General features: G+C 45.9%; 1 protein-coding gene across 2 annotated transcripts in view; it reads right to left on the bottom strand.

The window, feature by feature from the left end:
- Dcp2 (decapping mRNA 2) overlaps positions 1–11,857 on the bottom strand; it is a 35,845-nt gene extending 23,988 nt beyond the window's left edge. For both annotated transcript variants that reach the window (XR_005285430.1, XM_038330394.1), the window contains exons 1-2: positions 11,684–11,857; positions 1,306–1,457 (exon numbers count right to left, since the gene is read on the bottom strand). Coding sequence is in view for 1 of the 2 variants with exons in the window: in XM_038330394.1 (XP_038186322.1) it covers positions 1,306–1,457; positions 11,684–11,736 (205 nt within the window). In the remaining variant the exon portion in view is untranslated. The remainder of the gene's footprint in view (positions 1–1,305; positions 1,458–11,683) is intronic.
- Positions 11,858–12,629: the final 772 nt, after the last annotated feature.

The following is a 12,629-nucleotide window of genomic DNA, read 5'->3' as shown; positions in this document are numbered from 1 at the left end:
AAGTGGTACTCAACATAATCCCATTTCTCTTTGACCACCATCCTCTACACAACGACTCGATCAAGTGTTTAAGCACTTGTTCTGACAGTGTTCTGGAGCCCTAGAACCACGGCTTGGATGCCTATCCTCTCTTAAGTACCAGTGCTTGCCTATGGCTCAGGTCACCAACCAACCACATCTTGGATTTCATTTTCACACGATGAGCTTGCTCAAATACTTGCCATGTTAACATCTCTAAAACACTGCTATCTATTTTCTATAGAGCCCAAGGAAGCCCTAATTTTATGGATCTGGGAAGTGACAGGAAGCTTAGTTTGGTATTTTGGGTCATTTGTACCTGCTCTAAGGCTAGCTCAAACACACCGATCTCGTGGGACATATTCACTGCAACACACACTGAATGGCTAAGAACTGCATATACTAAATAACTCAAATCACCCTGCTCAAGATTTAAGAGGCTCTCTAGAATTTTCCAACTCTGCAAGTCTGTTCACTCCTTGCTTGTGTCTACAGAAGAAACTGTTATCTCCTTTAAAAATGTGTTGTCTAAAATCTTTCTACCCCATTTCTAAAGTCTGAGAACATTTAATACAGCAACCTATCATTTTTTTGACCACGTAGAAAAGTTTATTTTATAATCTTTTTTTTTTGTTTTGTTTTTTGTTTTGTTTTTTTCGAGACAGGGTTTCACTGTAGCTTTGGAGCCTGTCCTGGAACTAGCTTTTGTAGACCAGGTTGACCTTGAATTCACAGAAATCCAAATTCACCTGCTCTGCCTCCTGAGTGCTGGGATTAAAGGTGTGCACCACCATCTTCCGGCTAATTTATAATCTTAAACATTCAGGTAAACCTTTTATAACTACTACATTAAAACAAACTGGGTTTTTTTTTTGGGGGGGGGATCTGTTTTTCAAGACAGGGTTTCTTTGTAGCCCTGGCTGGCCTTGAACTCACAGAGATTTGCCTGCCTCCGTCTACCTACCAAGTGCTGGGATTAATGGCATGCACCATTACATCTGACTAAACTGTGTCTTATAAAGGATCACCTGGTTAAACGGCACATCAAGAGTAAGAACCAGAACTGTCTCAGAAATAGGCTAGTTATTTCTAAAATAAAATTCACTCCTAATCAGTGCACATTTCAGTACTGTAAGAAATAAGAACAAATAAAAGTGCATCACACACCTATTTTTGTTATGTTTTCTCTAAAGGTTAAAAAAGTACAAGAAAGGCAAATGGAAATTGGTGCTAAAATATTTTATTAAAAATAATGAGAGATGATCATTATAGCAACAGAAAGGATATCAGCTTTGGCAAAGTCTCTTATCCCACACTGAGGTAATCCTGGTGTGTTCTGCATGTAGAAATCCAAGTAAAACCAATGGGCGAGTTCAATCTGGAAGCAAACTCGGATTGCATTATCTCGTTCCTCGCTAGGAATATGCAAAATAAATCGGCTGTAAAAACAAAACACACCCAGAAGTTATGCTCACAAACTACTACAGTTGATTTTAATATATCTACTCCCTTACCCTGCCCACCAACTTAGAAAGGAGAGCAGTATCTGATAGGAAATGCCCAGGGATGAGAATTAAGAGCTGGGAGTGGTGGTGCAATGCTTGCAATCCACCACTAGAGGGACTGAGGCAGGAGGGTTGTGGGGATAAAAGTGGTTTGAAAGAGATTTGTAGTAGAATTTTTTGAAGAGTTGTATAGCTACTGTTCACAAAAACAGAAATTAACTTTACGGCTTCCTAGCCAATCAGAGCACACGAGGAAACCACAGGGATTTCCTCCTTTAGAATACAAGACTACACACCAATGTCTTTGTAATTCAGCAAAAGTGCCTGACATCCACTGAGTCCCCACACATAAACAATTGCAGACAGAAGAAATGGGCACTTCTGTTTCTCTTTAACATACTGGACTTCCCAAGAACACACCCGCAGAGTCTAAATCCAAATGGATTAACTTTTTAAAATCCCAAAGTGCTTCTTAAACATACCAAGAAAGAAGGAAAGTGTATGCGTGAGTGCTTTTTCCGGAAACACAGCAGATGTACAGATGTGATGAGGATAAGCGTTGTCTTATTTTACAGGTTAGAATGGCAGTAGCTGTGCTCCTTTCACAGTTGAGCATTTGGGGACTCTTTATTTCTTCAAGCATTAGAAGCAAATTCAACTAAATGAAATAAATGCTAGCCTTTTGGATCACTTTAATTAAAAGCTACCGCTCAACTAATTAGTTGCAGAGAGTTATTTATTGCTATGATATATATGATGCCAAGTATTTTTTATTTCAGTTCTCAAATTTCAAATCAAATAAAGATTTAAAATTACAACACCAATATCACATTCAAATAAACAACCAACAGTACACACAAGCACGCGCGTGCACACACATAGCGCACCTGTATGTTCTTTCTCCCCTCCCCTCTTCAGTCTACCTCACGAGGTTCTAACTCATCATCAGGGCCTCACAAACACTACCTCCACTATGCAAGTGCACCAGACTACTGAATACACTTACACTTGAACAGGCCCCAGACCTTAGCACAACTGACTCCATGATGGAGGCACCATTCAGGCTGTAAAACTCAGCACGTAGACAACATCACCAGCCAAAATGAAAACAGAGACCCAATCCATCAAAGTTCACACAGTTCTGGGAAAGTCTCTAAGTGTACCGACCTTGTTTGATAGCTTCTGTAGTTTTGTTTTTGGCTAACTGTTCTCGTTAACTGAAGTACATCAACCCAGAACATGTGTTTTGTGCTTAAAAACTCCCCTGAGAAAGGCTCAGTGCTACACTGGGATCCTGAACACCTAGCCAGCTTGGCTAATACAGACTTCCTAAATCCATGTCTGAGCAGTCTTCTCTGGTGAGCACCCAACAACAATGCTCTCCCAGACTCATGAAATGTCCAAATTTGTTCACTGATGACAAATGATATCTTTGTAGATTTTCATTATCAGGCTAGCAAAATCTTTTACATATACTGATAGTTGTAATTTTCCTTTTAAATGTTTCTACCGACTCGTATTCCTGCCAAGAAATAAGTATTCCTCTGGCCCTGCCAGAGGGCGTGGCTTATTTTCTGAAAATTAAATACATTGGGAAGAGAAAGCTTGGGAAATGTCGAAATCAAAATGAAATAACATTTCCCCCACTCTTCAGTATACCCTACTGCAACTGGGGACTCACACATGCAAGCAACATCAGCAGGGGCAGAGAATCCCAAAGGTCCACCAGGACCAAGTCCTTCCAATGTTCAACAGGCAGGACCACCGCCCAGGGATTCAGAGGTGCTAGGAAGAGAACTCCAGGGAAACAGCCCCCAAAAACTGTGTGTGACCACTGAGGTTTATTCTGCACATGCTCAGATCAGACTCTAAATTGACTGTTACAATCTTTGAATGAACTGAGAAAAATCACTGGCCAAATCCCACATCCCCAGTAGGTGACAAACAGGAAAGAATCCCACTGAAACTAGTCCTCTTGCTGGTTAATTCACCTCCACAATAAACACAACCTTCACTTCTTGTCTAGGTTTGGGTTCTTTTCAAAACAGCTTCTGAAATGGAAAATGAATAACTCACAACTCGTGCTCCCAGTCCTTGCTGTTTCCTTCTTTGCATTCTCTCAACAAAACACTGTCTGGTTTTGTAGCTTTGCCTTTTTGTTTGTTTTCATACAGTGTCTCACCACGTAGCCCAGGCTGGCCTGGGGCTTGCTTTGTAGACCAACCTGACCTCAAACTCAGAGATCCACCTGCTTGGCTCTGAGTCTGAGCTGCCGGGAACAAGCAAGCAGTCTCCAGCCAACAGACATCTGTATGACCGGGGCTGGGGGCTGGGTGAAGCATTTGTCCTTCACACCAGACCAGAAACACTCAAGTTTACTGCACTCACGAGACAAAGGGACTCAAGCGCTGTTTTTAGAACTATCTTCTTTTGGTTAGGGTGGTGGTGAGAGTTATTACTGAGAATTAACTTGATTCTAGGTTAAGTGAGGTGGGCTGTCCCAGAGTGAATAAAAGAGAAAGCAAGATGGGTACCAGCATTCAGCACTCTGCTTTCTGACTGCAGGTGCAACACAACCAGCCTCATGCTGCCCTACTATGTTGCAACACAACCAGCCCCATGCTGCCCTACTATGTTGGAACACAACCAGCCCCATGCTGCCCTACTATGTTGCAACACAACCAGCCCCATGCTGCCCTACTATGTTGGAACACAACCAGCCTCATGCTGCCCTACTATGTTGCAACACAACCAGCCTCAAGCTGCCCCACTATGTTGGAATGCAGCCAGCCTCATGCTGCCACCCCACTAAGCTGGAACATGACACAAACCAGAAACACCTGGGAAGAGCCTCAGCTGATAAAATATCTAGATTAAGTTGGCCTATAAACACATCTGCGCGAGACTGACTTGATTATTAGCTGACCCAGCCCACCAGAAGTGACAATATTCCCTAACCTGGCCTGGACCAGGTAAAAATGAAGAAAACTGAGAAAAAGCAAGCAAGAATATGTTTATTCTCTTTGCTCTTGTCTGTTGATGTGACTAGCTGCTTGAGTTCAGCTGGGTAGGGGAACTAAAAGCTTTAGATCAAAGAGGTCAGGCAGGGCAGAGGTCAGGCAGGGCAGTTCAGGCAGGAGTGCTTGAAGCTGCTGAGGTCTAAATTTTCCCTGGGGCGATACCAATGGGCAAAGTGGAACCATTAGAATCGAGAATAGCTACCCCTCTTTCCTCAGGAAAGAAGGCCAGCACCATCCAAGCACCTCATGCTACACTACAGTCAAAGCAGAAAATGGACAAGAAGCCTCCAACTTTATTCCTGGACTGTGAAGAAGCCAATTCAAAATGAGGTCTATGTCCTTTGAGGACTGGAGGGATCTTGTGTCCTCCATCTCTGCAGAGGAGCCAGAGTAACCCTAAAGGTGGGACTGATGGGTACCTACGGGACTTCTTTGTCCTAACCACCTTCCCTGTTTCAATCCTCTGGTCCCCAGTCATCCTCACTGGCACTGATGGCAAGTCCCAACCAGTCTGCTCACTTACCTGTAGGAAAACCCACGTTTTCACTTCATCCCGCAGGTCCTGGCCCACTTCCTCCTAGGTAGACATCACATCTAAAGCTAGGGTCCTCTTAAGGCTTGAGCTCCCAGAGGCTCTTGCGGCACTTCCAACATGGAGTCAGTCCTACAACTCCAGAACTGTATAACTGAAGACCCTGACTATAGTTTCTAATACAGACTCTGCCTCATCCAACAAGTTCCTTCCCTGATCGCCCCTGCATACTCAGTAACAGCCACCCCCCCAAAACCGCCCTTAAGGACAGAACCCTAAATCTCCTTGAAGGCCCCAATATCCTTAGTGTCTGAGATGCAGAGACACCCCCAGCATCTCATGGATAGATTCCTGGCTCCCTGACCACCACACGCATATAACACTCCACATAACACTTCTATTTCTGTAGCACAGCCAGACGGCCCTCAGAGAATGGTCTAGGACCCAAGGGCCACCAATGTGACTGTGCTCCTAGCCTAATCCACGGTAGCGTTCGCTCCTTACTCCCTATGAGACTGCCCTCCTATACCTCCTGGCTCAAGCCAGACTTAAAGGAGGTTCCCTTTGTATTTTCAGACCCAGTCATGGCTCCCTCCAAATCTCAGGACCACCCCACTCAGGTTTCTTGGCAGCACACTAGAGCTTTAGCTTTGGGGATAGCCTCCACCTTCCGGACAGTCACTAGACAAAGATCTGTCTGTCCCTCCAATTCTAATGGTGTCTCTCATCACTGGCACACTCTGCAGACTTTGAGGTCCATCTCTAAACCTTGTCTTACCTTCGTCAGGTCAGTCTCGAGAGGCTCTTCTGCCCTTCCCCCTCCTACTGCTTATCTAGCACAGATGTTGGGGCCGGGGGGGGGGGGGGGGACGGACTAGCAAAGGAATCTCATTCGCTTGCCTGCATGCAAGGGACTCAGTACCTCCTGGTTCTGTGATGCACAATCACTAGAGGGGTAGAGATGTGTGCAATAAACAACAACAACAGCAACCACTGTCCTAAGGGAACATGTTATTCCTTGCTCTGGGCTTCCCAGATCTCTACAGTCTAGCAGGAGTCCGTCTTTCATGTTCATTTGACTCAGGAGTGAATGAAGATCAAAGCACTATCATCTCCAGACCCAGCATCCTTGATCTGCTGGCAACACTGGGGGGCTGCCCTGAATCCCAGGTGACCTATCACTCAATCTCCCCCCTTCCCCCCAGAGACTCAACAGCCTTAGTCCACTCTTCTCAGACAGCACATTACTGCCATGTCCACAACCCACTTCTGACCCTTCAAAATCCTTCTCAGTGGGCTTTCCTTGGGACAGAACCACCAGCTCATACTTCAACATGCTACGTCACAGGCAATCAAGGCCATTGCTGACTACCAGGATATGTACTGACCCAAAGCTGACTTCACCTTTAGGAGTCTGTGGTTTCATATTAACATGGACAATTCGTTGGTAAAACCTTTCCGTAAGGAAAAAAAAACCATTAGAACCTGTATAGACTGGACTTCATCAAGTCCTGCTCACAAGTCCAACTGTAGGCAAGCACAGAACCCACCAGCATCTGTCACCCCCAGATGTTCACCAACTGCCAGCTTGTAGGAGCCCTTGGAGATCTCTGACTTCTCTTCCGGCCAGACCCAGATAAACCTGCAGCTTCAATCAACTCTAGACCACAATGGGTGACTAGGGTCCATGCTCCCATCTTTCTGAATTCTGTGGTCTGAATTCTTTGGTATAATTTTAGATCCTCTCACCTCTCATTCCCCAGACATTCTGGGAATCCATCTTCAGCACGTTCCTCCAGAAGCGCTAGACTGTTCTGAAGCAGGTCCTCACTCCTCTCACAAGTCACTGGGCTTACTGTGCATACTTCTACCTGCCGTCCTGAAACCATCTTACATGTGACTCTGTAAGTGTGGACAGAGGCTGACATTCCCCACCTTCTTTCTGCTTTGTATTTTGAGACAGGGTCTCACTATGTAGCTCTGGCTGTCCTAGAATTCACCAGGCAGACCAGGCTGGCCTCTGCCTCCCGAATGCGGGGATTAGAGGTGTCCACCACCATGCTCCACTTTCCGCCTCATTTCTAGGTACAGAGTCTCTTACTGAGGTTAGGCAATGGCCTCGGGGGCTTTTACTTTATGTGTACAAGTGCTTTGCCTACGCTACATTCACACAGTGCTCACAGATGGCAACAGTCTCTGCAGATGAAGTTATGGACAGGTGTTCGTGGTCACTTGTGTGCTGAGAACTGAAACAAACCCTCTTTAACCACTGAGCCATCGCTCTAGGCCCTCCCTAGCCCACTTCTGTCATTATGCCTATCTTTATGTACTGTTCTCATAAAGAACTCCTACTCCCAATCCATGCAGCTACCTCCCTTACGTCATCTCCACACATTCCATGATCTCCTCAGACAATGGCTCAGCTCTTGTGGACGACTGCTAGCCCTGCCGGGCTTCAACTCCAGTGCTCGTCCAGCCACTCCACTCAAATCTACGGAACCACCTCTCTCACACAGTTCCGGTGAGCCTGGACCTATCAGCCCTCAGACGCTCTTGTGCTTCCTCACACACCAGTGGAGAGTGCAGTATGATCAGATGGTGGCCTCTTAAGCCAGGCTCTTGTTTACATTTACATTAGGTGCCCTTCCTGCGGGCACTCTTTGATCACGCAACTTCACCCTCCTGTTAGACAAAGCATCCTCAATTCTAAAAATGCACATAGACTTCACAGACATGTATGTGCTTTTAACAAGGGTGACAATAAGAACTAAATAAAAATTCTCAATTCCATCCAGTCAGACCACCTATCTGTCCTGACATGTCTCCCTGGCAAGAAAAATGTAAAAGGTAAAAAAATAAATAAATACAAAATAAAAATAAAATCCCACCATTTACCAATCAGTCCTTAACTACCTGGAGCCTGACTTGTGATGGTCTAAACTGCCTGAAGCCTAACTCCTCATGACCCTTGGTGCCTCATCCCAGATAGCCAGTCACAAGAAAGAATTTTCCACTTAATAAATGAGGCAGGGCATTCGGGAGGCAGAGGCAGGCGGATCTCTGAGTTTGAGGCCAGCCTGGTCTACAAGAGCTAGTTCTAGGACAGACTCTATAAACTACAGGGAAACCCTGTCTCGAAAAACCAAAAATAAATAAATAAATAAATAAATAAATAAATAAATAAATGAGGCAGGGTGGTGCACATGCCTAGAGGTAGTAGGATGAGGAGCACAAGCCCATCCCTAGCTACATAAAGTCTGAGGCCAGCCTATCTCAAAATCCTGTGCTAACTCTCAATAAGAGAGTAAAATATCCACTTATCCATCTGGATATGGACACCACACAAATAGAACACCCAAAGTTAATTGTTATAGAAGAATTCTAATTCCCTCTCAAGAGGGATTCCTCTAAGAACCTGTCTACTCGATTTCTGTTTTTGCAGATTTTCTTAAATAAATCTGTGTCTGTTCTGGGCTGAGCTTTATCCTCACACCTCTGGCCTACTATCCTTCCTCAGCACAGCAAGAAAGTCTACAGGAAAAGCCGATCTACAGAGCACACAGTACAACAGAGGCTTATACAAGGATATACTAAAACAAATGGGGAGTGGGTTGGGTGGGGATACAAGAAGCTCCAACTGCACACCTATTAGAAGGGTCAATGTGCTAGCCACTAGTTCTCAACCTGTAGGTTGTGACCTCTTTGGGGTCGAATATCAGGTAGCCACATTAGAACACACAAAGAGTAGCAAATTTACAGTTACTAGGTAGCAATGAAATAATTTTATGGTTGGGGGTCACAATGAGGAACTGTATGACAGGGTCAAAGCCTTAGGAAGGTTAAGAACCACTGCGCTAGAGAATCGCAAGCCACCTAGAAGGATGGAGAGACAGCTAGGCTTGCACGGTACAAGCCTGGAGACCTGAGTTAGATCCCTGGGACCAGCGCAAAGGTGGGAGGGTGGCAGCAACTTCACAATGTTGTCCTCCACACCTGCACAGTGACAAGCAGCCAACGCTCCCATTAATAATTTTTCTAAAGCTCAAGCTTTACACGTGAGCTTGAATTTTTAATATAAAACTACAAACAAACCAATCAAAAGAGACAGATGCTAACTTGAAAACTGTTAATTTCAAAACCTGTAGCTTAAAGAAATGGTCAGCTCGCTTACTCAATAGTTCACCCAGCATCTAGCCCTAACAGCTGAACACATAACACCCTGTTAGAAATAAATCTGTGTATAACACGATTTACAGAAGAAAGCAGCCTAACCAACCACTGGAACCCACCACCTTTAACACTAACAGTTGCCTATCATACAGAATGCAATTACTCTGCGAGCAGAGCCACACTACAACCACGACAGCTGATATCACTTCTCCAAATGATGCAATCCCAGGTAACGTCAGTCCACAGATTCCTAGCTAGGTAAAAGTGTAGTAACTACGTCAACTTTCATCCTTATTAACCCACACAGTATCACTCACTATCCCAAACTCTTTTAAATTGTTTCAACTATAAAATGTGCATCTGTGAAAACAACAATAAGCCTTGGAAACAGAGAAAATGAAGATGACAACCTTGTAATCCCACTTTAGACTCAAATCTTTGGTGACTTTTTCACAAATATACACATTACATTTTCTTACCAAGTTTGGGAATACAGAAAATAAACTCCTTGTAACTTTATGGATTCTACCATACACCAAAAATTGTAATTCTCCAACATCAAAGAATTACAAAAAAAATTCTCTAAAAAAATCAGATTATCAATGCATGCGGTTTGCTTGCACATATGTATTGTATGTACCATGTGCGTGCCTGGTGCCGAGTTCAGAAGAGGGAGTCAGATACCTTCCCCGAACTGGAGTTTTGGACGGTTGTGAACCAGCATGTAGGTGCTGGGATTGCAGTAAATGCTAAGAGCTTATCAACTATACAATCAATCTATGTATTCTCTTATGTATTCTCTTATGTACTCCTGCAACGTTTGACTTTGCATTACATTCACGTGGTGTAGATTTCAAATCTTGACTTTAAAAATGAGGATAAATGTGTCTCTGTAAAAATTAATCCTCAAATCTGTCTGTCCAGATGAAAATGGAAATCACTGCATCTATTAAAGAGTTATTTCAATAAACCAGGATACACCAGCAAACACTTCACAAGCATATTTCTTTTCTTAAAATTAAATGTGTGTGGAGGACTAGAGAAATGGCTCAGTGAGCCTACTGCTCTAGCAGAGGATGCTGGTTTAGCTTCCAGCACCCACTTCCAGTTGCTCACAATGGCCTTTAACCCCACCTCCAGGTATCAGGCACCCTCTTCTGGCCTGAACAAACACCTACACACATGTGCCCCTTCCCCCTTCAGACACGTAATTATAAATAAAACAAATCTTTATTTTTTTTTTAAAGCAAACAGCTAGAATGTGGCACAAACACCGAATTTCACTTTAAAGAATAGATAGAGCGACTAGAAGTGAATACAGAACCAGCATTCACATGTAAACTATTCCACAGTTCAAACGCATAGCGACGACTTGCTAACAGTATACCAGGAACTGTACTTCGACCAAGAAGGAAGTACTGTGAACACGGCTTGGGTGCAAGAACTGCTGAAAGGAACACAGACACGCAGGCGGTGAGAATTTCCTTATATTCAGAAGAAGCAAGAGATCAAAGAGGAGGGACTCTGGGATTTCCCCCTTTCCTTCTAAACGATAAATCCGGGGAAATTCTTGAAAAGAATAATTCTCTACAGAAAATGTCATGGGCGAGCATGCAGAGGAGAAAGTTTAAGTTCGGAAATTGCTCCCTGTGTAGACCCAGGTACCTGAGATCATAAAACTGGAATTTAAACAGTGGGCTCTACCTCCAGAATCAGAGAAAAGAAGGGAGGAGGGAAAAAAAACCCACAGGTCAAATTCAGTGGAAGACAAAAACAAAACAAAACAGAACAACAACAACAACAACAACAAAACCCCTACACAGTTCCAAGAAGGAATTGGGCTGAAAACCGCTAGGGATTCAGATGTGGGCTAAGGAGATTCACCTGCAGGAAAAAGTAGACTAGTACAAGTAGAAATGAGGGATTCCGGTGCCCCAGGGTGGAGGGGCTGAGAGAAAGAGAAACAGAAAGAGTTCGGGGACAGAAGGGGCGTCAGACACCAGCAAGCTGGGCAGGAGAGTAAAGAGGGGCCCGGGAACGGAGGGGAGAGCCGAGGCCGGGACCGCAAAAGACCCGGGGGCAGAAGAGAGCGAGGCCCGGGTCACAAAGCGGGACCCAGTGTGAGGGAGAGAATCGAGGCGGGGGTGCAAAGGACCCGGGGATTGGGTAAGAGCTGAGACCGGGGGAGCAAAGCAGGACCCGGTAACAGGGGAGAACCAAGGCCGGGGTCAAAGAGGGGCCCGGGGACAAGGAGGGAGAGCCGAGGCCCGGGCTCAGTGCTGAGACCTGGGACTGGTGGAGTGCCGAGGCTGGGGCACAAAGTGGGACTCGGGAATGCAGAGGGGGAACCGGGCTGGGCTGAGGAGGGGGAGAGAGGACCCAGGTCGAGGCCGCTGGTAGGCTGAGGGCAAGCGGAGGCGGAGGTGAGCCGCCGGTACCTGCACAGATCGTCCAGGACGCTGCCGGGAATCTCCAGGCGTTTTGTCTCCATGATGAGGACCCGCAGCAGGCGCAGCGCATCCCGGCTCCGCGCAGCCTGCACAGTAGAGCAGCACGCAGACCCGGGCCCGCGGACACTGGAACCCTCGGCCCGGACCCCGAGGCTGGGCCGAGTCGAGGGGCGGAACCCTGGGGCCACGCCCCCTCCGCGGGAACGGCCCAGTGGGAAGCTGGGGAACTCGCGCCTGCGCGCGCCTCACCAATGAGACGTTTGTTTATTGGTCCGTGGGCTCCAATCAGGCTTCAGGCTGCTCAGTTCCTGCTCAGAAGACCAACTTCCCGCCGCCTTTGACTGAGCGCACGCGGGTGTATTTGCGCCTGCGTGTCCTGGGCGCCTTCTACTGTGTTCGGGAAGTTTCGAGTTCCTGTTCTCCGACACCTCCGCTCCACAAACGCCCTAGCAGCTCGGGTTTGGTCACTGTGGCTCCAGCCTTACCAGAACCGAGTGAACAGGCACTCGTTTCTTTGGCGACAAAGCCTAGAGCACCCATTAAACAAGCGGTTTCCCGTGATTGCGGTCACCAAGTGCTCTCCACACATGCCCTCCACCGGTTTCATTCCTTCTAGGCCAAATGCCGTGCCCCTCATTTGTTCTCCAAGTTCCCCTTTCTTGTGATGCTTTATTTTTGCGTCATCGATGGGACATTTTCCCATCCTTCAGAGGCAAGGAAATTTATTTTTAAAGTTTTCCTTTTCCTACTCTATTATCCCTTTCAGGTGCCTTTGGTACTAAATTGGTTTCCGGTTTACCATATTAGTTACCTTGATTATATACTCACACACTTAAGAGTAAAGTCAGAAGCCGGGCGGTGGTGGCGCACACCTTTAATCCCAGCACTCGGGAGGCAGGCGGATCTCTGTGAGTTCGAGACCAGCATGGTCTAC

The sequence above is a fragment of the Arvicola amphibius genome, chromosome 5 (assembly GCF_903992535.2).
Source record: "Arvicola amphibius chromosome 5, mArvAmp1.2, whole genome shotgun sequence".
In the NCBI taxonomy this organism is placed as follows: Eukaryota; Metazoa; Chordata; class Mammalia; order Rodentia; family Cricetidae; genus Arvicola; species Arvicola amphibius.
This window is presented reverse-complemented; position numbering and strand designations above follow the sequence as displayed.